At 36.7% G+C, this 26742-nt stretch overlaps 1 protein-coding gene across 1 annotated transcript in view; it reads left to right on the top strand.

Annotated features, from left to right (window-relative positions):
• Nucleotides 1–26742, top strand: part of C5 (complement C5) — a gene marked incomplete at both ends in the record, with an annotated part of 81650 nt that overhangs the window by 5550 nt on the left and 49358 nt on the right. The window contains 11 exons of the mRNA XM_084236798.1: nucleotides 1057–1219; nucleotides 5569–5639; nucleotides 8918–9009; nucleotides 11004–11083; nucleotides 14836–14926; nucleotides 17475–17589; nucleotides 19224–19350; nucleotides 21625–21740; nucleotides 23361–23546; nucleotides 24798–25001; nucleotides 26525–26734. Coding sequence (XP_084092924.1) covers nucleotides 1057–1219; nucleotides 5569–5639; nucleotides 8918–9009; nucleotides 11004–11083; nucleotides 14836–14926; nucleotides 17475–17589; nucleotides 19224–19350; nucleotides 21625–21740; nucleotides 23361–23546; nucleotides 24798–25001; nucleotides 26525–26734 — 1455 coding nt within the window. The remainder of the gene's footprint in view (nucleotides 1–1056; nucleotides 1220–5568; nucleotides 5640–8917; nucleotides 9010–11003; nucleotides 11084–14835; nucleotides 14927–17474; nucleotides 17590–19223; nucleotides 19351–21624; nucleotides 21741–23360; nucleotides 23547–24797; nucleotides 25002–26524; nucleotides 26735–26742) is intronic.

Here is a 26742-nt window from a genome sequence, read left to right as displayed (position 1 = left end):
TACATAAAAAAATTAAACTCATCAGTCATACGCTCCACCTTTCAAGGGCTCAATAGCTACATGTGACAGGTGGCTACTGTATTGAATGGTACAAATAGAGAACACTTCCATCATCAAAGAGAGTCTTACAGAAAGGTACTCACTTAAATGATTATTTGGAAAAGTGGATCAATGTAAGGAATCATAAAAACAGATGCATGTCTTCAGCATTTAATCTTAACATTATAATGTATCTTTACTTACCAGCTGATGCTGTGCCAGATCTTTTCAGTAAATATGGATCTACTGGTTGAGGCATCAAATCTTATTTCTAATAAGAGTCATATCTTTAAGGAATCATTTGTTCTACCATTTCTATTTTCTTAAAGTGGAGAAAGAACTTAAAGACATGTGCTAAGTAGTCTGAGTGAAGAATCCTTATAGATTTGTCCTATTTTCCAAGTTTTTATAGTTCTCTCATGTATCTAACTCCATAGCAGTTGGTTTCAGTGATTGACTTTTATCTCATATTTCATATTTCTCAATTTCATGAAAATACTTTTCTTTCTTTTATTACTTTTTGTATGTTAAATTTGCACATCATGCAATATAATGTGGATAATTGCAATAGCACACACAAGTTAAAAAGCATGCAACTCAACCCAGCAGGATGGAAGGATATAGATCTAATACAAAGTGTACTAAACATGACACAGGATGTTGAACCAGGAAGGTGATGAAGTGAGTTCATTAAGAGAACTTCTGTAATAATAGTTTTTAAGTGCATACAAAATTTAGGAAACACAAAACCAGAAAGATTTCTAACTGCTTAAAGCTAAATTTTGATTATGATATTTGACACTGAAGAGCTTAGGACAAGATTTATTTACTATTTTAGTAAATATTTACTATCTTAGTAAATAAATTTACTACTGTACTACTTCTTAAATATTAAATGTTCATACTTTTTTTTGTTTTGTTTTTGCTGTAATGACACTAGAGTGGTATTTAGAAAGTCAACCTGTTTTATAAGCTTAAAATTACTATATTCTTTTCCATCAACATTTTCCTTCACAGATACAACCCAAACAGTTATCTGCAGGACAAACCCCAGTTTCGCATGTGTATTTGGAAGTTGTATCAAAGCATTTTTCAAAATCAAAAAAAATGCCAATAACCTATGACAATGGATTTCTCTTCATTCATACAGACAAACCTGTTTACACTCCACACCAGTCAGGTAGAGTATAAGTTCTTTTTTGGGCAGGGGTGTGGGAGGTAGGGGAAGTGGGGGGACAGGGGATATGGACTTATATAGAAGAGCTTTTGAACACTTAGATTTAAATGAATTCACATTTTCAAACTGCTAACTAAAGTTGTAATTGCCAATGAATTTTACAGTTATAAATACCAGTTTAATTTTAAATTTATCTGGAAATTGCTAAATAATCAAATGGAATGTAATTTTAAATTTGATTTTATATATGAATTATAAATGCATATGGAAATTACATAATTAACAATTTCATTATCTATCCTATCAGTTATTTTCAAGTATAAAAAAAAAGCTCTTTGAAATTTGTGAAATGTGTTCTTGCTTATTAAACTTATTATTAAGTTTATTATTAAACTTATTATTAAACTTATTATTAAACTTATTATTAAGTTCTTGCTTATTAAACAAATGTAAGTTGTAACTGAAAATATAATTTTGGCAATGGGAAAATAACTTACCTATAGAGATGTTCCTGAAAAGCAGTTCTACTGGCATTGGAGCTAATCTTCAAATTTAGGAAACAAATCCAGCCCTGTGGGATGAAAGGTTTCTCCTTATTCATTTTCTTTTTTTTTTTTAAAGATTTATTTATTTATGCATTCAAGAACTGGGGTACAGGCCAGAGATGTTGGGGGGATGGTGAGAGGACCTACCAGAGACAGAGTAGGGAACAGAACAGGCAGACTGACTGAAATACACTGCTGAGGGGAGCATTGGACGAGACAGGAGAGGTCTGCTGCGCCATGTGAGCTGTTGTCTGGCCGGCTGGGGATTGAACTCTTGCTGCAGAGGCTGAGGATTGCTTCACAGTGCAGTGCTTAACCCCTTGTGCCACCAGGGAGGCCCCTCCTTATTCATTTTCTAAGGGGAATCTATCTAAGAAAGTTTGTTATAACAGTGTTCCATAGTCTGCTTCTTTGTTAGAGGGGGGAATGGGCAGAGTGGCCAAACTCAACGATTGAGAAATGACTAGACTTATTCCTGGTGAACCAAAAGTGAAATAGAAAGTGTGAATGCTGCCCAGATATGTTCACATGTCTTCAAAGTTTTTGATCCCTTTTGCACTCCCTTTCACCATCGTTGACTGTGGAATTGTGATATAGCTGTATGTGGCAGGGGGTGGTTATGGAATTTCAATAGTGATATTTGGTAAGGCACAGAAGAAAGAAGGCAGATCCAGCCAGTTTTGTTGAAAAACGTTGACACATGTATAATTGCTAAATGGTGGTTAATGTTGATGATGACAGTAGTGGGGTTGAACATGCCTACACCCTTACCATTTCAGCAGGAGCCGATTTTTGATTGATTTGGAACACAAGGCCTGGACAGGATGGGATATTGTCATTGGCTATGACAAAATATCATTGCCAGGATAGTGCCATCTCTTGACTCCAAGAAGATGACTTAGTATATGAGGAAATAGTCTCCACCCATAAAGCGTGGGCCCTTTCAAACATATTCATACCTAGAAGTAAACACATCCTCTCTCTTGTCTTTGTTCTATGTTAGAGGATGCTTCCTGAATTAAGTCCCTTGACACTAGCTACCATGTAGTGTCCTCAATCTATCTAATAAGTAGTCTGATAGTCAAAGCCTGAATCCTTTCTAAGCTATCAAGGTTTTTCTTAAGAACAGCTTCACTTATTAATTATAGATCAGGTTTTTACTATAAGGTATATCTTCATCTGTTCTAATTATAGAGGAAAACTAGAAAACTTTCCTCCAGATATTGAACCTTTACTGAAAGCTGGTGAGGTATAATGGTTAAAAAGCAGATTTCAGAGCCAAATTGTCTGGGTTCAAATTTCATCTTGGGCTGTTATTAGCTCTGTGACCCTTTGGGAGTTACTCAACCTCTCTGAGCCCCTCTTTCTTTGTCTAGAGAATGGAGATAATAATAGATTTTACTCATAGAGTTGTTGTGAGAATTAAGTGAATTCATATGTGTAATGCACTTAAAACACTTCCCAGCACAGAATAAGAACTAGAAAAGTGTTTTCCAATATTACTTAATCTGTGGAGTAGCACAAAATCTCATTTATACAGAAGAAAAGCAATTACTTAAAAGTAATTTTTAAAAGGCAACTGATTAGATCTTGCTACTTAGGTTCTGATGTTCTGATTGACACATTTAACCTGAATATCTTTGAGTTATTTTTAGTAAATGCATCTTTAGGATAAAGGCTTAACTCTTCAAAGTTTTATAGGATAGATGACTGTGTTTAACCTTTCTCTCCAGCTTCATTATCCGCTATGTTCCCTCATCTGTGGACACCAGCCAAACTTACCTCTCTTCCATTGCTTTTTCACACCATTTCCCATCCATGTTAAGGCACCATACCTCTCTCTACCTGGTACATTCATTATCCTCCGCTACCCTGTGAACTTTTTTCAACCCTTGTTTGTCATTGCAAGACCATTCAGAAGGCAGCCTTCCTCGACTTCCCTCAATGCTTCAAATCTTCCTCTTATACAATCAGAAAGCCAGGCTACATCCTTTTCTAATGCTTACCAAATCTTAGAATTTGCTTGTGTGATCATGTTTCTGTATCTCTCTTCTACTCCCTTAGAAGATTTCCATGTCTGATTTTTCTCAATACTGCACGTTCATGCCTATATAGTACTGTACATTTTTGTCTAATCAATAAGCCATTTTAATGGTGGGGGTGATATACATAGGTGTGAACCTATACCTCTAAATCATATACAGTGTTGTAAATCAATGTTACCACAATAAAAAAAAAGAAAAGAAAAAACTTACAATTAGATAAAAATAAAATTAATAAGCCATATCTTTGGTGCAAAAACTTGAATTGACCTTGTCTCTCACATACCACTGCTGTGAAGACAAGATTAATTTTATAACCTAAGCATATATTGGACAGGTAATAGTTGTAGAAATAGTAATTACAAATCAATATAATAAAATCAATCAATCAATATAGAAACAATAATTATAAATCAATACAGTGCCCAGGGTTACATAAGGAAGTGCCAGAGGCAGGAGAGAAACTAAAATTTTGAACTCTAGTGCCTGTGCTCTTAACTATTGTGACTTATTGCCTCTGGCAGCTTCCCAATGATGCTCAAGCCTAGACCAGGTGTGTCTGTAAGGCAGGAGGAAGAACTGAAGGTGGGAGATAAAGGCAAATGGTAAGGGGAAGGGAAAGGAGAGAGAAGAGGAGAGGGGGAGATTTACTGATCATTTTGCTTTGATTTTGTGGCCCCAGTGAAACCAATGTGACTTCTTATGTAGAACTTACTGTAATATTGATCCTTTAAAAGGCTTATGGTGCCAGTTCCATTTTATTCTGTGCATAAAGTTTTGAACATGAAGAGATTAAAGCAATGACAAAACCCTAGAGAAATTACAATATGTCACTGGAAGGAGCTAGATCAGCATGTCTCAAACTGCTATGAATTAAAAGCTGAACAGATGCATTTGTTTAAAAAGTGGGAAATCTAACTGACAGAAAGAAATGGAAAAGAACCCATCATTATAGAGCCCCTGCCATTAGTCTTTTTTTTTTTTAAAGATTTATTTATTTATGCATACAAGAGCTGGGGTATAGGCCAGAGGTGCAGGGGCGAGAGGAATCACCAGAGACAGAGTGAGGAACAGAACAGGCAGACTGACCAAAGTACACTGCTGAGGGGAGCAGTGGGCAAGTCAGGAGAGGTCTGCTGCGCCATGTGGGTAGCTCCTGGCCAGGAATTGAACTTGTGCTACAGTGACTACAGATAGCTTCATGGCTTGTGTCTTAACCCTTGCGCCACCAGGGAGTTCCTGCCATTAGTCTTTACTAGAAAAGAACTTGCCTCCGCAAATACAGCAAAACCAGACCATTCGAAGATGCCATTAACAACACAAGTGGTATTTTAGGGACTTGGTTTTTCTAAGTGGAAGAATGTATTATATTTGACTCAAACTACCCAATAACCCATTAAAATATTGGACTCTAATATGAGATATAACCATATGGTAAACATCACTACTTTGTTACTGTGAAACTCTTGATAAACAATGGTTATCCCTCATTTTTTACTACACATGTATTGAAGAAAAAGTTGTATGTAACATGTTTTAATAAGGTGAATGTACTTTAAATTCACGAGGAAAAATAGCTCTTTAAAGGAATCTGAAAGGATTTACTTTAAAAGAAGAGAATCTTCAGTAATCTCTATAAGCTAGCACTTTCTTTTAAATATGAATTTTTGTGATTGAGTTCTTTTTAATGACACTCATCTCTTGTAAGGATGTTGATTGTAAAAAAATAAAAAAAAAAACCCTAATGATACAATTATTCTTACAGTAAAGATCAGAGTTTATTCACTGAATGATGACTTGAAGCCAGCCAAAAGAGAAACAGTCTTAACTTTCATAGTAAGTATGTTATTTATTTAAGTAATAATTTAACTCAGATGCATTGTTCCAAAATCCTACCCTAGAACCACAGGAACTCAGTGAATGTTTAGTAAATGGTATTGAACACCTTCTGTGAATTTGAAATTGTAGTTGTGTTCCTCTACAATAGGTATATGTAGAGAATTCATGAAAATTAAATCTCAACAAGTTATGCTTTTTTTTTTCATTTTTTTTAAAAGTTTATTTATTTATTTATACAAGCACTGGGTAGTCAGAAGCGCGGGGGGGGGGGGGGGGTGAGAGAATTCACCAGAGCCAGAGCGGGGAACAAAACAGGCAGACTGGCGAAATACACTGCTGAGGGGAGCAGCGGACAGCAGGAGAGGTCTGCGCGCCATGTGGGACCCTCGCCCGAGGCCAGCGGTCCAACGTGCTGCAGAGGCTGCAGGCAGCTTCGCAACCCGGCGCTTAACCGCTGCGCCACCAGGGAGGCCAAACAAGTTATGCGTTTGAATAAATTCATTTAACTACACCCTTCATGATTTCTTTCTTAATGAACATTGATTAGTCAACAAAAATTAATTCAACATTTATTAAATATGAGATTTTTTTATTTGTATAATTGAGGATAAAGAATAGCAATTCTTGGTACTTGTTCTTAAGGAACTTATATATTAACAAACTCCAGTTTGTCTTACAACCCTAAAAAATTTTGGGGAGGGGAGGAAATAACTGCTCACTTATTAAAGTAGGTGTAGTCATAACTGTCCTTCACAATAGGATACAGCCCTTTTCCTGTTACTCAAATCAACAAAAACAAAAATACCTTGGCAGAATGCAAGTAAAAAAGAGTGATGTATGGGGGGGATAGTTTTGAACCCTTTATAACTTATAAAAACCTTATTTTTTTTCACATCCAGCTAATTGATAGTTAACTACTTGTGAAATATGAGAGCATTTCAAGGTTGTGGTTGACAGTTATTGTTAGTGACTGCAAAAGTCCAGGAATTCAAACAGATAAGGAAGGTTCCTGGAAGAAGTGAGATTCGCAATGGGCCTGGAACAGTACGTTAAATTTATATATGTGGAGGGCCTCCCCGGTGGCGCAGCGGTTGAGCGCTGGGTTGCGAAGCTGCCCGCAGCCTCTGCGCTGCTGGTTCGATCCCCGGCTGCTCCCGGGCCCCCGGGGAGGGTCCCACATGGCGCGCAGACCTCTCCTGCCGCCTGCTGCTCCCCTCAGCAGTGTACTTCGGTCCTTCTGCCTGCTTTGCTCCCTGCTCTGGCTCTGGTGAGTTCTCTCACCCTTCCGCACTTCTGACTGTACCCAGTGCTTGTATAAATAAATAAATAAATCTTAAAAAAAAATATATATATATATGTGGAAAAGACGTAGGCGGATTGCAGGACATTGACAGAGTAGGGAGAAGGACAGGAAGAAGGCAATTTAAGAGCAGAAACAGAAGGATAAATAACATTTGAAAGTTAGGACTTGGATAGCCACACCTAGAAGTTAAGATAGCCACACCTGTGTCGGGTTTTAGGGAGTCCCTGTATATTTATTGTAAGAGACTAAGATAAAGGATGGAAGGAAAGTGTATAGCCATGAGTATTGCTGGAATGGAAGGGAAGGCATGCTGTATTTAAATGGAGCCCTCTGGGCTGCTACAGGGAGAGGTGTAGAGATTTTGGCAGCAGGGCGAGTGCAGAGAGAGTCCTCTCAGACTGACTGAATGAGAAGATGAGGAAAGGATGTGAGAGTGTCATCAACAGAAATAAGGAAACTGCTCGACAGTGTGAAAATGAATCTTAGATCCCATTGTAAATTTACCCTTTTATAACCATGGGTTTACATGAGTTATTTTAAAGCAGGGTTCTGGGAGCCTTAAACCTTTGGAAACAAAGATTTGAGTTTAGGTGATTACACTTACATATAAGGGTAGATACTAACAGAACAGAACCATATTAGAGTATAAACCAAGCAAATGATACAATAGGACCAATGACAGTTCAGCTCAGAGAAGACAAAATCCCATTGAGAGTGAGGGCTCACGCAATCCCTTCCTGGAATACAGTACCAGGTTAAAGAAACATTGAGCTGGGCTTCAATGAAAGGAATAGATATTTTTTGAAATAACATGTAAGAAACATGTAAGAAACAGCATGAGTTAAGCTATGATTTCAGGAAAAAGTAAGAAATGAGGATGGTAAATAACCTGCCTCAGTGCTCTTGGAAGTCAGGAATTTGACAGAAGAGAGTAAGTGTTAGCTTGAATACACTTTTTCCATCAGAAAGTATTAGTGGATGTGGACAGCTGTTTTATATCCCAGTTCTTGTCTCTCTCTGTGGGTGAACTCAAATGATGTAGAATCCTGGCAGCACACAAGGAAGAACAAATACCCGTCATTCCCTGTAAGGGAAATTGAGGAATCTAGTCCTACGTACGGCAGTGGGGAGTTATTGCACAGAAAGTGTCCTGAAAACAGCACTCCAGAGAGATGATCTTGGGAGTTCTGTTCATAAAGAACTGCAGGCATGAAGAACAGGCAGGAAGATATTTAGCAATGATTCTAAATCCTGTCCAAAACAGACCTTTGTAACTCGAGAAAAAAATACCTTAAAATTCCAACAATGAATTTCACACTCATGCCACATAGTCATAAATTTCTGGGTTAAGGCCAAAATGGCCCTCCATATATAATCCAAAGAAAGTTAAGAATAAAAAAAAAATTCATTTCAATAATTTTCAAACTACACATAAAAGGAATTTTATAGGGAGCTTTGTGAAAACTTTCAAGTTTGTTTAACCATTCTGACTGTGTTATTAATCTCAAAATAGCCATATGCAGTTATAAAACATCTAGTTAATAAATGCAGTCTGTACTATAACTGCTTTGGAATACTTCAAATGAACAAATATGAAATGTTGATTCTGGCATCTAGAAAGCCTATAAGTTCACATTTGGCTATTGTAACATCAATTAATGTTACACTTCTTTCTTTAGTGACACATTAGAGAGCTGAGTTTCTTCTTGGTAACTGAGACTGGAGTACCCTGGACACTGATATACTTTTATTTTTCTTTTGGCAAGGCAGGAGATGGAGGGTCCAAAAAGAGAGAGGGAAGTGATTTAAATGAATCTATTTGTCTTCCATAACATTTAAGTGATCTTCCTTCACGTTTGATTTGAATATAGGAATATTTGTTGGTAATATTTGTGTAGATCAAAGACAACATGATCAGTTAAATATTTTAATGTAGCTTATGTGCATTGAGGTTGTTTGTCTTTATTCAAAGGATCCCGAAGGATCAGAAGTTGACACTGTAGAAGAAAATGATTATACTGGAATTATATCTTTTCCTGACTTCAAGATTCCATCTAATCCTAAGTATTTTGAAAGTATTTGTTAATAAAATCTCTAAAAAGCACATCTGGAACTTTTCATTTTAAGGCAGATAATGAGTCAAATTGAGCTATGTAGTGTTAACAGAGAGTGCCAGTGAGAAAGAAATGAAAACAGGCAAAATATTTTCAAGTCTAATGAGAAATTAGCCTCAGTGTATGGCCAGTAAAACCCCCAACAATTCCAGGTACTTCTTATGAATCCTCTTCACACATAGAAATAAAAATTTGGAAGATACAAAAATAGTTCCCAGTCTTTTTTTTTTTTAATTGAAATCATCAACCCTCTACCTTTCAAGGAATCTAGTCGATTATCAACCTAAAAGACTGGTGTGGTCTCATGCCTTGTTCCAAGAGTTATAAAAGTATTGGTCATCTGTAATTTTTGCATAAACTACCAGAAGACAGATTCCAATGGAGGATGTTCGTGGATCCATTTCTTTCATTTGGCCTCATGCTGAAGTATTTAAGAATACTTTTAATCAGAATACAATATAATAAATATTTAGTGAACACATTCTGGTATGTGCAAAGTATAATAAAAATGAGAAATGCAAAACAGAAATGAAGAATCCTTGTTTTCAAGGAACTTAGAGGAGGACAAATAAGAAAAGTGTACCTTAAGTGACTATAGTATAACTTTAATACAAAATCTTTCAATGTCATTTTGCTATATACTTTCTAAAAGGGAGTTTGCAGTTAATTTGCTGTAGTAAAGATTATCTAGAATTTTGGATATAATTGGACAATATAAATAATTTTGATAATTTTAAAATTATATGCCTTCTTGAAAATACTAAAGTTTTATAGCACAGAATTGAACCTATTATTTTTTAATAACTATTATAATTTCTCTAACTTCACATTATGTCAACCCTAGTGGACTCCCATGACCAGTGCTTTCCTACCCCCAGTACCTTTTCAGATGTCCCCTCTACTTAGAATGTGCTTCACTTGCTCTTCACAAGACTGGCTTCTTCTCATCTTTTAGGACACAATGTAGATGAAAGAGTCTATCCCTGAATGCACAATCTAATGTAGTCCTTCTCTTCCACTTTCTCTTGTTTATTTACTTTGTGACATGTATCTCAATTCTGCAGGTGCTTATTAAGTTACTTGCCTTTTTATTCCCCACTAGATTGCAAGTGCCTTGAGGACAGGGGTCTTGTCTGTATTATTCAGTTTCGTTCAGGTCTCACCCACATTTCAACATAACAAGCACTTGATGTTTATTGAATTAATGATGATGGTAACTACCATAATTTTAAAGTGTGTTGATTGCATAACCAATATGCAGAGTAGATTTTATTTTTCCCATTTTACAAATGAGGTTAAGTAACTTGTCCAAGTCAATGTTAGTAAATAGAAAGATAGGAAATTGAACTCTCATGACTATTAACTCTTTGAAAAACTCTTGCTTACTCATTTTTAATTTCCAGTTCTTAACACAGTGTTTAGTAAATATTTTTGAATATAGGTTGAATATAGATTGTTAATTAAACTTAGATCATTTGCCTCTTAAACAAACCATATTTTGTCTCCAACCATACTTTCATTTATGTGAAGCATAAATTTTATCACTGGATAGGCTTGTGAATTATATATTTCTAAAGATATTTTTATAGATTTTCTATTATAATGTGGATTTTACTTTTTACAATAGCATAATTAAACTCCAGTAATAAGTAAATTCTCAAGTATCATGAGCTCTTTAAATTAAAGGTATTGACTATGTTAAGATAAAATACCTGACAAAAATAACACAATGTATAAAAAAACTAATTATTGAAAGTAAATTATTAAAATTCCTGAAAACATTCAGTTGTTTTTATTTATTGCTATCATAGATAAACTATATCCTTAGTCTATATACATCTTTGCTTTCGTTTCCTTCCTTAAACCAGAAATTTATTAGATATTTTCTGTGTGAATTAAAAGTATTTGATGACAACTGTAACTTTAAATATTTTGCTTCCACAGATACGGTGTGTGGGAAATTCGAGCTAAATATAAAGATTTTTCAACAACTGGAACCACGTATTTTGAAGTTAAGGAATATGGTAATTTCTGACAATTAAAAGTTTATTTATAAAGAATTAGTATTTTGCAATAATTCTTTTTATTAATGTAATTATTGCAAAATCACCCCGAAACAAGGGTGAGGCAGCCTGCTGGTATGGTTAAAAGTCTTGCTTGAGGGGTCAGGGAAGAAATGGTTATAGGAATGCTGGGCTCTAGTTTCAGCATGTACTTGTTTACTTTGAACAAGCACATCAACCTCTCTGTACTTCAGGTCCTCATCATAAAGTTGGAAGAGACCTAGTCCCTTGAGTACCTGGACTAGTTAAGGTCCTTTCCAAAATTATGATTTTAGAACATACTTAAGCAATCAGAGGAGGTAAACAGAATTCAGTGAGACTAGTAAATTATTTATCCAGGTCATTACAGCCAATTAGTGACAGAACAAGAACAACTGGATTTCCTTATCCTCAGTCCAGTCTTGTTTTCCTTCTGCCTCATAAATCCCTAATACATTTATTTGGAATTTAAAATATTTTTATTTTGAAATCAATCATATGATTATTATTATTTTTCCTTGATCCCTTGTATGGCTCCCCTATATTCCTCCTATAAGTGAAACCATCCAATATTTCTCTTTTTCCTTCTAGCTTATTTCACTGAGCATAATCTCTTCTAACTCCATCCATGTCACTGCAAATGGCATGAGTTTATCTTTTTTGATTGCTGAATAATGCTCCTATGTGAAATCAATCATATTAATGGTTTAACTATTAACATGTAAACAGCTTAATGTTTCCACTTCTTGTAGTTTTTTACTACAGTATTTATGTGCTCTGATAACAAATGTAACTTTCTTCTGCTTGAAGTCTTTTTCTTTTTCCCAGGAGACTAATAAAGATATGGAGAATAAATACAAAAGTGTTAACAATTAACAGACAAAACAGTGACAAAATCAACTTATTATACTGAAACCTAACTTTAAAAATTATAGACTCTCAATAACAGAATCCTGGGCCTCCCTAGTGGCGCAGCAGGTTGAGCGCAGCCCTGTGAAGCTGTCTGCAGCCTCTGCAACCCGGGTTCAATTCCCGACCGGCCAGGGAGAGTTCCACATGGTGCAGCAGACCTCTCCTGTCTCAACCTGCTGCTCCCCTCAGCATTATTTTCATTTTCAGTCTGTCTGCCTGTTTTGCCCTCCACTCTGTCTCTGGTGAATTCTCTCACCCTCCCACACCTCTGGCCTGTACCCCAGTTCTTGTATAAATAAACAATTCTAAAAAAAAAACAAAAAACAAAAACCAGAATCCTAACTGATCTCCCTTTTTTTATGCTGCTTTCCATAGATATGTGGAATTCATCGACCTCTATTCTTTTAGCCACCCTCATCAATTCACCTCCAGGTTCCCTCCTGGATTACTGCAAAGGCCTTCTAATAGCTATATCTGATTCCAGATATAGCCAAAATAATGTAGAAATGTAAATCACCATATTATCTATTTCACTATGGAGTCCCCAGCTGCTTCTCCTTCCTTTTTAATCAAAGTCAAAATTCTTATTTTGAGGGCCTCCCCGGTGGCGCAGCGGTTGAGCGCTGGGTTGCGAAACTGCGCGCGGCCTCTGCGGCGCCGGTTCGATCCCCGGCTGCTCCCCGGCCACCAGAGGAGGGTCCCACATGGCGTGCAGACCTCTCCTGCCGCCCGCTGCTCCCCTCAGCAGTGTACTTCGGTCCTTCTGCCTGCTCTGCTCCCCGCTCTGGCTCTGGTGAATTCTCTCACCCTCCCGCGCTTCTGACTGTACCCAGTGCATGTATAAACAAAACAAACAAACAAACCAGCAAACAAATAAATAAAGCATGCCTCTATAAAAAAAAAAAATTCTTATTTTGAACTGACCCCTGCCTACCTCCTCTTCAGCTTCATTTTATACCATTCCTCCTCTCACCTTCCTTCAGTTGTGCTATCTTTACACATGGTGTTCTGTCTGTGTAGGATACTTTCCCCCTTCCTCATTGCCTTGTCAAATCATACTCATGTTTCAAGTCTTAGCTGAAATGTCATTTATTTAGGGAAGCATTCTCTGAATTCTCTTTCCTGGAAAAGATTCCCCATGCTTCATAGTAGTTTTTCGTAACTGTGACATAGGTATTTATCTGTATAATTATTTACTTCTGTCTATCTTCCCTGCCTGACTGTGAGATCATTAAGGGCTGGCTTCATACCTGTCTTGTTCACTGGTATATCTTTGCTGATAGAAGTCTGCCTGCTACATAACAAATAGGTATTAGATGAAAGGATGAAATATTTTCCTGCACCTCATATCCTGGGGAACACTCCTGCTACTTTAATAACATAGGACTGCAACCTAGAGCAATAAACTTCATTACTCTTTTACCATCTAGAAGCCAATTATCTTACTCTTGTCTATTAGTTTCTGTTTGCCCATAATATCAGGACCAATCACTCATCCAATTTTCTATTAACTATTATGCATGTTAATAGAATTAGAATCCATTAAGCCCTGGTCTATTGCTTGACTTGTTATAAAGAGAAGACATTGCCATTTTGACAGATCAAATTGTTTTCTCTTGTGCAGTCATGATATCAAAGAGATGGGGGAAATCTCCCCCTCCTTTTTAAAAGATTTATTTTTTTATGCATGCAAGAACTGGGGGATAGGCCAGAGGTGCAGGGGAATGAGAGAATTCACCAGAGACAGAAAGGGGAGCAGAACAGGCAGATCTACTGAAATACACTGCTGAAAGGAGCAGTGGGCGAGATGGAAGTCTGCTGTGCCATGTGGGTTAGCTCCTTGGCCGGGGATTGAACTCATCCTTCAGTGGCTGGTGATTACTTGATTGCACTGTGTCTTTAACCCCTTTACCACCAGGGAGGCCCATATCCTCCCCCCCCTTTTTAAAAAAAGATTTATTTATTTATTTATACAAGCACTGGGTACAGTCAGAAGCACCAGAGGGTGAGAGAATTCACCAGAGTCAGAGCGGAGAGCAGAGCAGGCAGACTGACGAAGTACACTGCTGAGGGGAGCAGCGGGTGGCAGGAGAGGTCTGCATGCCATGTGGGACCCTCACCTGGCAGCCAGGGACCGAACTGGTGCTGCAGAGGCTGTGGGCAGCTTCGCAGCACAGCACTCAACCATTGCACCACCGGGAAGGCCCCATATTCTCCTCTTTTGACTACTTTTGTGTGAATGTTCTTTTTTATACCTAGTTGTCAGTTCTCTCTTCTTGACCAATTTAGAATTTTAAGAGAAATGTTAAGTCAGAAAGAGGTTTCCTTTTCTATCTTCAATTTAATAAGCATTTGTTGATTATATTCTATGTTCAAAATCTATGAGGTTATGTGGAATATAAAGAAACAAAGGGATTTATGACACTGTACCCCTAAAACACACAATGTGTAAACCAACATTACCTCAATAAAACAAATAATAAAATAAAGGATTATGAAGAGGGGAGATAAATGAAAATAAATAGGGAACAATCATTTCTGATTTCAAGGAGCCCATCCTTTACTGGAAAAAATAATCACCCACAGTAAGGGCTGAAATAAATTTGTAAGAACAGTGCTTTTGATACATCAAACTGAGTTGACCTCTGATTGGTGGAGTAGGAGACTTTCCAGGATGTTGTTGATGATGGTGATGATGATGACAAAGTGGATGTTGTGCTGATGGGCAATTTGTATATCAGTATATCAGAAAGCACAACTGGTTGCTACACTTAATAGGTTCCTCTAATTTAAATGGTAATATTGACTCTTTTTATTTTCAGTGTTGCCACATTTTTCTGTCTCAATAGAACCAGAAAATCATTTCATTGGTTATAAGGATTTTAATAATTTTGAAATTACTATAAAAGCAAGGTAAGAAAGTTATTTTTTTCAGATCATCCAGCTAAATTTTGTGCCCATTTTAGTTGGTGAGCTGCCCAAAGTGAGATCTGTGATTTCCCCCTCACCCCGCTGTGTTGAGATGTAAATAACATATGACACACACACTTAGGCACATGGCATGTTGACTTAATGCACATATATTGCTGAGATCTGTGATTTATTATCAATATCTGCCATGATTTTATTGATTTAAATTCTAGCTGATTCTGGTTTTAGTTTTATGGGTTATTGACAAACAAAAAATATCCTAACATTTCATTTTTTTATTTGCTTATGAAGTCTTTTTTTTTTTTAGATTTATTTTATTCTTATTATGCACACAAGAGCTGGGATGTAGGCCAGAGGTGTGGGATGGCAGAGGGGGTTGAGAGGATTCACCAGAGACAGAGTGGGGAGCAGAATAGCTGTTTAGGGGAGCAGGAGAGGGTATGGACTCTGGAACCAGCAGATTACATGACTTACTACTTGTGTCATTTTGAGTAAATTACTTAATGTTTATGTACCTCCATTTTTTCACTTATATTATGGGGATAATATTAACATCTATTTCATGGAATTTTTGTAAGGATTAAAAGAACGAGTATATAAAGAATGGTGTAAAACATGCCCAACATATATAGTTATATAAATTGGTATTGTTATTAAAAACTGTATTATATTACTATATTATACTCAGGAGTGAATGAGACAGGAGAGAACTGCTGTGCTCCCTGGGTGGGGACCAAACTTGTGCTGCAGTGACTGGTGATAGCTTCATAGTGCTGAGACTTAACCCCTTGCACCACCAGAGAGGCCCCCAAATCCTAACGATTTAAATTCAAATATACATTTAGGAGCCAGTGTGACTTAGGATATTGGGATTGAGATACAAAGGCTTTACTTAATTAGCCATTAAATTCTAATGCTGCATAACTACTTCAAGGCTCAATGCCTTAACACCACAACCATTTGTGAGGCAACTGGGCAGTTCTACTGATGTGGGCCAGACTGATGTCAGCTGGGCTCACTCACATGCCCACTGTCAGTTAGCAGGTCAGCTGGGGGCTGGTTAGTGGAGGGTCTCACTCATGTATCTGGTGTTTGGCTGGCAGATTACTGAAGCTACAAGGATGATCAGACCATTGAGACTCTCATCTAACAGGCTGGTTTATAGCAGTAATGATGCTTAAGGAGAAAGAATGGAAAAAAGTCATCAGGAGGCCTAGGCTAAAAACCAGCACACCATTATTTCTACCACATTTTTTTGTCCAAAGCAAGTTATAAGATTAGCCCACAGGAAATAGATTGCTTTCACATGCTCTGCAAGCAAGTTGCTGCAAAGGTGTTGGATACATAAAGAGGTGGAGAGTTTGGATTAGTTTTGCAAGGAATTTGCAGCAAAAACTGAGGTCATTTGAAAATAAAAATATAATATAGTTTCTAATAACAATACCAATTTATATAACTGTATGTGTTGGGCATGTTTTACACCATTCTTTATATATTCGTTCATTTAATCCTTACAAAAATTCTATGAAGTAGGTGTTAATATTATCCCCATAATATAAGTGAAAAAATTGAGGTACATAAACATTAAGTAATTTACTCAAAATGACACAAGTAGTAAGTCATATAATCTGCTGGTTCCAGAGTCCATACCCTCAAATGCTACCTTAAGCTGCCTCTCTTACTAGTATTTATTCCTAGAGTGTCACTAAGTCTCAGTCAACATGAAAGGACCCCCTGACAGAATTATAGAAACCAACTTTTAATGGAGACACTCTTTTGTTCAAACTATAAACAACAAAAGTTAACTCCTACAGTAGTTTTATACTATGTAGAAAGTTTCCTTTATTCTTCCTTCCATTCTGAACTAAAAAATCTGAAGTTAGAATTATTTTTTTAAAGATTTATTTATTTTTGCATACAAGAGGTGGGGTACAGGCCAGAGGTGTGTTGGGGGGGATGAGAAGATTCACCAGAGACAGAATGGGGAACAGAACAGGCAGATTGACTGAAATACACTGCTGAGGGGAGCAGCAGGTGAGTCAGGAGGGGTCTGCTGCACCATGTGGGTAGCTCCCTGGCCGGGGATGGAACTTGTGCTACAGTGACTGCGGATAGCTTCATAGGTTGCATCTTAACCCCTTGTGCCACCAGGGAGGCCCCCTAGAATTATTTTAAAAGATATCTTATCACATCGTTTATAACAATGAGATTGGACTTGCTGCTTTTAAAAATATTAGGAGCAGCTCCCCACTGCTCCCAACAGAATCAAGGTAGTGGCATGTCCTCTCTAGAGAAGGGCTCCGGACTTGAGTCTTTTGACTTAAGATTAGTTTTTTCATCTAGAACATAGTAATAATTTGGCTTTGTTATTGCAGATGAAATATAATATGAGATGAAATGTAACTGTGGATGGAAGACACTTAAAAGTGTATATCAAGTGCTTTATGTATTTCAAATTGTTACATTTTGTCTGAACTTTATTATTATAACCATGTTAGCAAAACAATTTTATGATATTATTGTTCGACAGATATTTTTATAATAAAGTAGTCCCCGAGGCTGATGTTTATGTCTTTTTTGGAATAACAGAAGACTTAAAAGGTGGTAAAAAAGAAATGATGAAAGAAGCAACACAAAACACAATGGTAAGATGTTAAGACATGTTCACTGGTACCTCATGGTGTATCAAGAATGCTAGAGATAGAAGTTACTTCAAAACCATCTAGTTCCATCCCTCATTTGATCTAGGTGTGAAAATTGAAGCTTAAAATCCCTTCTTGGCTTCTCAATGTCCTAGGATAAAGTCCAATACCCGTGCCTTCAACCTCCCTCAGCAGCCTGTCTCACACCATTTACCCCCTTTCTTCTCCTTTGTGCAAGTCACTCCAGTTTCTCAAATTTACTGTAGTGTCTCTTGCACTCCAGTTCTTTACAGTGCTGCTCCCTCTGCTTGGGAATGTGCTTTCCCTTTGTCCCCACCTGCCTCTTATTTCCTTGGCTAACTCAGCCCCATTCTTTTAAGTCTCAACAACGACACACTTTCCCTGGGCAATCTCCCCCGACTCCTTGAAGCCAGCTTAACTTTCCCTGCCCACGACTTCCTTAGCCCTTGACTCTCAGTGGAGCATGTTTCATACTTTATTGCAGTGATTTTCAGTCAGAGATGACTTTTATCCCAGAGTGGACATTTGGCTATGTCCAGACACATTTGTGGCTGTCACAACTGGAAGAGGGGTGCTACTTGCAGTTAGTGGGTAGAGGCCCTGGTCCCCTATTCAGTGTTCTTGACATTACACCACAGATATGATAAGGGCTCATGTCATTTTTCTCACTGTTAATATTCATATAGTTCATATTGTCAGTTACTTAGCCTTTGCACTTTCAAAAATGTTTTGCTTATTCAAAGTATAAACTAAATACCTCTTTATAATGCAAGATTCTGTGTTAGACACTGAGATTTAAAGCTAAATAAGATAAAAATCCCTGACCTCAAGTTACTCAGTTTTATTTTATTTTATTATTTTTTTAAAGATTTATTTGTTTATGCATACAAGAGCTGGGGTACAGGCCAGAGATGCTGGGGGTAAGAGGATTCACTAGAGACAGAGTGAGGAACAGAACAGGCAGACTGACTGAAATACATTGCAAAGGGGAGCATTAGGCGAGACAGGAGAGGTCTGCCTCACCATGTGGGTTGCTCGCTGGCCAGTAGGGATCGAACTCATGCTGCAGAGGCTGTGGATTGTTTCATAGTGTGGTGCTTAACCCCTTGCACCACCAGGGAGGCCCCAAGTTACTCAATTTTAAAAGAAAAAAAATTAGACAAAATTTATTTTACTTTTGTGGTTAATAAAAAATATGACTTAACCCCATATCCTTTAACTCATTGTATGTTTTCAAATTAGTGTTTAAATGTGTAAGAAATGAAGTCAAATTAAGTATCTTAAAACCTAACACAATCTCAGTTAAGAGCAAAAACAAGCTGAGGAGCCTGGATGGATGATGATTTGGTGGTGGGAAGAAGGCCTCTCTCTGTTAGTAAGAAAAAGACCTACTGAACCTCTGATGTTTAAGACTCTTCCAAGTCTATAATTTCATACAAAATACATTAGAAAATAACATTCTGGACTTAACTGAGGACACAGTCATTCACTTTACTGATGAAAATATACCATTCCTCTGATTTGCCTAAAATTTAGAGACCAGTAAAAACAGATATTCATTTTTCTTTTCAGGTTCTTTTCTGAAATAACTCTTTTATTTTTCCTCTTTTAAAAAGTTGTCAAATGGAGTAGCTCACATCACATTTAACTCTGAAATGGCAATTAAAGAGTTGTTCTATAGCAGTCTAGAAGAGTTAGACAGCAAGTATCTTTATGTTGGTGTCACCGTCATAGAGTCGACAGGTAAGTTTCTTTTTTTAACATCTCTTGGATAATATATAGACAACATCTTAAAGGTATAAATAATTTAGACAGCTGTTTCATATTTTCTTTCATAGTTAATTTTACTCTATATTTATATCATCGAAAATGAGTAAGAGTATAGCTTTGCCACTCTTTAGTGATTGGATCCTTATTGCTTCAATGGTAAAAGTAGAATAAAACCTTCCCAGCTGATAATTCAAGTGGCACTATGGACTATTTGGTTTGAACATGGGCACCCCGATATTCTCACCTGGTGAAAATCAAATTTAGAGATTATGTATGTAGAACTTTTGATAAAGTAGTACACAAATGAAAAGCATTACTATTATTATTTTAGTCTCCTTATCTCTACAATGATGGAGTTGAACTAAATGCGTCCAAAACCATGTTCAGCTATAATATTCAGGAATTCTATCTAAGATTAGAAGTAATAATGTTTCTAAAATGGGTGTATAGTATAAACCTCTAGGATTGTGGTGAAGATCAAAGAATCAATATGCAAAGCACTTAGACCACCTCTTCTGCTTCTTTTTTTTTTTCTCCTCTCCCATCTCTGCCTCATCTTCTCCTTTGCTTCCCCTCTTTTCTTTGCACCCTCCCTTCTCTTTCTTCTTCTTCTTCTTTTTTTTTTTTGAGTCCTTCTTAACATCCTTAACATCTTGTCTAGCACTCTCAAGCCCACTCCAATAGTTTCAAATACTCATTAATTATTCCAACTTGGGTCAGCTGATATATCTACAAAAAATGTTAAAAAACTTTTTAAAATGTTTTCAGGTATATATTGAGCACCCAACTAAACAAACAAATAACTAAACTGAACCCTTTTCTTTGTAAAATGAAAGTTCAAACAAATAATCCCTAAGGCCCCTTTCACCTCTTTAAATTTTGTCCTTCTAAGTGATAGAAGTATTGTGCTATTTAATCTAGGTATTGAGCACTTTGTATATGTCTGATTCTCAGTAGATGTTAGAGAATGATGGTGAACACATATTCCTTACCCTACATATTGGTTTTTGACATTATTTTAATTTTTCTTCTTTATTTTTCTCAATTTCTTTAAAAATATAGTAAAACAATACTTATGAGCTTTTTAAAAAGTGTTAATAAACATGCAGACTAACAAATATGAATGATGTATAAGTCAATTGGCTTAGAAACTAGTATCAGGTATAAGTTAGGTATCAAAGAACTCTGTTACAAGAAAAAAATTCCATTGAGGCCACAGAGGAGGAGGCTGGGATGAAGAGCAAAGGGAAGAGGGGCACAGGAGATGTTGGTGGAGGACTGTGGGTTCTTTGGTGGTGGATATAGTATGGTAACATTCATCTGAAGAGGTGTGAGCCTATCCCTCTGAATCATACACAGTGTGGTTAACTAATGCTATCTCAATTTTTTAAAAAATCTTAAAAAAAAGAATTCCATGTATTCTAAGCAAAGTGCTTAATGCTTGACATTTAGAGGAAGGTGAACTTCTAGATGATTGTTGAGCAACCAGTGTTCTGAAGATGATCAGCTTTGAAAGATGAAACTCTACCAGTCTTAAAAGTAGGGTTTGGAGGCATGGATGATAAGCAGGGTGAAGTAGGGCACCCTCCATAGAAGGGACATACCAAGGATGGAATCATTGATCTTTGAGTATTATGGCTTATTAGCTTGCCTGAAGAATAAAATATGTAAAGGGGTATTAGGGAGGTCATATTAGGAAGGAATTTGGGAACAATAGAGCTTTGTATATTTTTCATAATTTTAATTCTTAAATTTTATTTGAGGATGATACTATTGAGCTCTTGCCAATGAACCCTCAGAATCCACTCTACTACAATCACTCTTTTTCTGTATTCTTCTCTTTTTTGCTGTAATGGTGAACCCTCTCTAAGATTCACTCTCTTGTTTTAACCTTTCCTTCTCTTCTTAACCTCTTCTGTATCTTCAACTAAAACTCAAGCCACTGATAAAAAGCAATGTTCCTTCCTGACATTTCTCCTCAGTTCAGGCATAAAGCTCTACTTTCACAACAGACATCTCTCCATACACTCCTTGTACATAAGATCTTGGAAACTCCTGTGGTCTAAACTCTTCTTTGTATTGCCCCCCGAACCAAGACTCCCATCCTACCTATTGTTGGTAAGTGAATGAGTGCAGGAACTGAGTAAGAGAATCAGTAAGTGTGTGTAGACACAGACAAATAGATCTCCACATAAATTATTATATTCCTAAAATAACAGGTCAACATGATCCTTATGGTTTCTTCAGGTGGACTTTCCGAAGAAGCAGAAATTTCTGGCATCCAATATGTCCTCTCTCCCTACAAACTGAATTTGGTGGCTACTCCTCTTTTCTTAAAGCCTGGAATTCCGTATTCTGTCAAGGTAGATGAAGAGGGAAAGTGCTGAATGTAGTTGTCTTTTTCTGCTTACAAAAACATGAGGATGGCAAATGGGAAGGATGCTGGACAGGCAAATCACAGAGGGAACTAATTCTGTAAAACCCGCCCCTCCTGGGGATGTGGACAGAGCTTTAACCTGAGGGTTGATGATATCATTTCTTGAAAATAAATCCCTTTCTCTCAGCATTTTTTACTTCCTATGTGTCTTTGAATATGCCCTCCTGTGCTTTTCACTAGTCTCTGTATTCTCTTTGTGTCTAATTCTATCGAGTCTCCTCTCTGTATTGTTCTCTGCTCTTCTCATCTGACTGTGTGTCCCTGACTGTCTTTTTTATGCTTCCTCCTTCCTCTTTCAGGTTTTTTCCTTTATCCTATTTATTTATTTATTTATTTGTTTATTTATTTATTTATACAAGCACTGGGTACAGTTAGACGCGGAGAGCAGAGCAGGCAGACTGACAAAGTACGCTGCTGAGGGGAGCAGCGGGCAGCAGGAGAGGCCTGCACGTCATGTGACCCTCGCCTGGGGCTGGGAATCGAACCGGCGCTACAGAGGTTGCAGTCAGCTTCACAACCCAGCTCTCAACCGCTGCGCCACCGGGGAGGCCCTCCTTTATCCTTTTTAAAATGTTGATAGTATGGAATTAAAACATTCATTTGACTTTTAAATTATATTTAGTGTTTCATATGTTTTTATCTATACTATCATATGGATTATATTTTATTATAGCTTTAATTCTTTTTGTACCTTCTAGGAAACTAGAGCAGAATATCTTTTCATTCTTTGAAAATGTATTTCTTTTGAAAATCAACTTTAGTATCATAAGTTGTATTGTTACTTACTTTGGGTACTGGTTTTTAAGAGAAAAAGATTTACCAATCCCAACTTCTATATACATATATAATATATAGTAATGTAGATTACTGTATACACATAATAAAATTTAATATGTTATAGATTATTATTATATAGAATATATTATATATTATTATATATAATATATATAGAATATATAGAATAATATTCTATATATAGAATATATAGAATAATAATATATATAGAATATATAGAATAATATAGAATATATTATAAAATACATCATTATATAGAATATAATATTTATATTATTATAAAATATATTTTTATATTTCACATCATGTAAAAGTCAAATAATGTGAAATATACCTTTGTGGACATGCCTGGTGGTGAGAGGTAGAAATTAAAGGGAAATTAAGAGACACTTTTTTCTCATATCTAAGAGAATTATTCCCAGAAGTTATTGCTTCATTTTCTCCTTTATCCAATCCTAAGTCAATTGAACAAACAGACATTAGAAAGCAGAAGACCTTGTAACATCTACTTGGAAGACTTATTAGACTAATATTTATGTTCTGTTTCTGCTTGATATACAAGAAAATCCATTCAACTGAATTAACTAAATAGAATTAAATCTTTCTATAAACTGAGAACAACTTCTGTTTACTGAATTAAAGATGAATAATTTATACTTTGGTGGGGAGGAGGGAAAATTATTTCAGAATTGCTATGCTTTGAAAGAAGAGATGAAATGTTGAAATGAATTTGGATTGTTCTGACAAACAGGTGCAGGTTAAGGACTCGCTTGACCAGTTGATAGGAGGGGTTCCCGTGACCCTGAGCGCACAAACCCATGATGAAAACCTAGAAGTGTCTAACTTGGACTCAAAGCAAAGTGTAACACGTCCCTCTGATGGAGTAGCTTCGTTTGTGGTCAATCTCCCATCTGGAGTGATGGTGCTGGAATTTAATGTGAGCATAACTCTCCTGTTAAATTTTCTAGGACAGTGTGTACTTTTGACTGTGTGTTTTGGCTGGTTTGCAGAACAGATGTGGCAGATTTTGTATTTCAGTCCAGTGAACAGTTCCACAATTTTGCATCTAAAAAAAAAAAAAAACTACCAGAAACAATCTCCTAATCCATTGATTGGCCCTTAAGGAAGACAAATCTATCAATTTTTCATTTCTTTTACACAGTATGACTATATTAGAATCTAGAAGTTTCAGAGTAATAGAAGTAATAGCAATAGAAGTCAGTGGTAGGAATATTCTCTACCCTCCCTTTTCCCCTACTTATTGTTTCTTTTTAGGGCCATAAAAAGGTCAAATGTAAAAGCTTCCCTTTTTTCTAGCTGCATGTACCACTTTATCTTAGAACTCAGTTAATGGTCTTCTCTCAGGGCCAATGATGCTTAAATTTCCAATCCCAAATCAAAAATGAGTAGTTAATGCATGTCAGCAACTGCGGCACATGTACATTTTCTACCATCTACTGAGCACTTACAAAGTGCTAAGCATTGTGCAAAGAGCTTTATATAGAGCACATTTAATACCCATTTGATCAGCTCTGTGAATTAGAGAACATTATCTTTGCCATTTCATAGCTGATGTTACAGAGGCTTCTAATGTCTCATGATTAAATAACTTATCCAGAGTTAGTAACTGGGATGTAAACAAATGAAGATCTTACTCCAGAGGGTGAGCCCTTAGCCCTTTTGCTATCAGAGGCCAACACTGCTGTTATAATATCATTTATAAGCACTCCTCTGGGCCACCGCTTCACAGTGAAATTGAGCCACAGTGAAATTGGGTATCTGTGATGCTCATTCACACCTCCTGCTCCCAGTCTTCAAGACTTCCCCACCACTATCCTTCTCTTACCCCCAATTCCTGCCATCCCAATCCAGAGGAAGATGAATCCCCAACTTGCTGTGGTATTTCAGGAAAGGTGCCAATATTTATTCTAGGAGCACCCTTCTGTCTACTTCACCAGGCTTTTCCAACCATTGTCCATAGTCCCATTATCCCAATTATTATCCATAGTCTTTGTAAAGTAGCAGCACAACTGTATAAACATTGGAGTAGCAGAGGTTTTTATTTTCCCTTTAACATTTGATGTTGTGAAGTTTAGAAATTTATAAAGCAAAGAAAAATTTTAAATATTTGTTTCACAGAGACCATGTCATCACAATGCACATGTCTGTTTTGGAAATTTCCTTTCAGGTGAGGACCAAAGACCCACATCTTCCAGAGGAAAATCAGGCCGTTAAAGAGTACAGAGCTGTAGCATATTCATCTCTCAGCCAAAGTTACCTTTATATTGACTGGACTGAAAACTATAAACCTTTGCTTGTGGGAGAACATCTGAATGTTATTGTTACCCCCAAAAGTCCATATATTGACAAAATAAGTCACTACAATTATTTGGTAAGTATAATAATAATATCTATTGCCCCAACTGAAACATTTTTGCTTGCTTATAGAGCATTAGAATGATCCCATATACTTGTTTTTAAAAGTCTTTCAAGAACATCATCTAATTCGATTATTTTTACAAAAATCTTTATGATAACACATGATTTTCATCACCATGTCACAGATGAGGAAACTGAGGGATAGAGAGAAACGTCTCTCTGATGGTCACTCATCTTAAAGAGGAAGGTTTTGATTTGAACACCACGTGCCTGAGTCTAATATGCCTTTCACCAAAAAGAGCCTGATTAAATTCTCATTTTGCCTCTGCTCTATTTCATGGGCAAAGATTACACCTTTATTTCAAATCAGAAATCGCTGACATAGAAAGGGACCCAAACCCTGCACTTAAGGGACCGAAATCCAGGTTTATAGCTCTGCAAGATCCCTGCTGTATCACTTGTGTTAAACAGAGGTGGCTAATCAATCCCATCAGTGAAGCCTAGGAAAGAATGTTTGAAAAAGTTTAAGGGCTTCCTGACAGTTGCCAAGGAAATAAAATACATTATTCCAATGGTCAGGCCAAACAGGTGGTAATGGCTTCTTCAATATTTTTGAGGAGGAAATTAAAAAATAAGTGAAGATTTTAGATCATATTAACTGATGAAGAGTTAGGGGACCTGGGACTATGTACAAAAACTTAGGCATCTTGCTCTCTAAGAAAAACTTAAGGGGTCTTTGAGGACATTTTGACTTCTTGGAATTTGTAATATTTTTAACCCCATATCTCCATTTTAGAACCTAATCTCTGACTTTAAAGCTTAATTCCCAAATAAGACATACCCCACTTAATCATTTATTATTTTTTATTTATATATATTTTACATCATTGTTCATTTTTAAACAATGTTTGCTTTCTCCCCCATCCCCCTACATCAGGTGTAGTCCCCATAGAATTTCCTTCACCAATGCACCCGTGCACCATCACCACAGAACCCTGTGCTCCTCCCTCCTCGCTCTGATCCCTCTCCCTTCTCCTCCCCTGCAGGATGTATCTGGCTTATAATTGTCTGTTTGTTTTTGTTGTGTTGTGTTGTGTTTTGTATTGTTACTATTTTTTTCCCCTGATATTTTATTTTGTTCCCTTACATTCCTCCTATAAGTGAAACTATCTGATATTTTTCTTTTTCCTTCTGTTAGTCATTTTTTTTCAATCAATAAAACAAAGGGAATTTTAGTGATTGTAACTTAGGCCCATATTTTAGCTGATTTTCTAGTTATTTTTAACTAAAATCGGTATGATGTTTAGCTAATTCCTAAGTCTAGTCCCTGCATCTGCACAAGGGGGTGACATTCCAATCCTACTGGTCACTGTGAGAATCAAAGGAGTTAAATAAAGGTTAAAGTTCCTGGCACATAGTAGGCTCACACGTTAACCGTTTTTTCTTTAACATACATAATTTCTACTCCTCTAAGCTCAATACTAGAACAAAGGTTTCGTTTTTGTAGTTATTGTTGCTGCTGCTGTTTATTTTTAGATTTTATCCAAGGGCAAAATCGTTCATTTTGGTACAAGGGAGAAGCTTCTGGATTCTTCTTATCAAAGTATAAACATTCCAATAACACAGAACATGGTTCCTTCAGCTCGTCTCCTGGTCTATTACATCGTCACTGGGGAGCAGAGTGCAGAATTAGTGTCTGACTCAGTCTGGTTAAATATTGAAGAAAAGTGTGGTAACCAGCTCCAGGTAAACTA

The sequence above is a fragment of the Talpa europaea genome (assembly GCF_964194135.1).
Source record: "Talpa europaea genome assembly, chromosome: 7".
Classification (NCBI taxonomy): domain Eukaryota; kingdom Metazoa; phylum Chordata; class Mammalia; order Eulipotyphla; family Talpidae; genus Talpa; species Talpa europaea.
The sequence above is the reverse complement of the archived record's forward strand: the minus strand, read 5'-3'. Positions and strand labels throughout refer to the sequence as shown.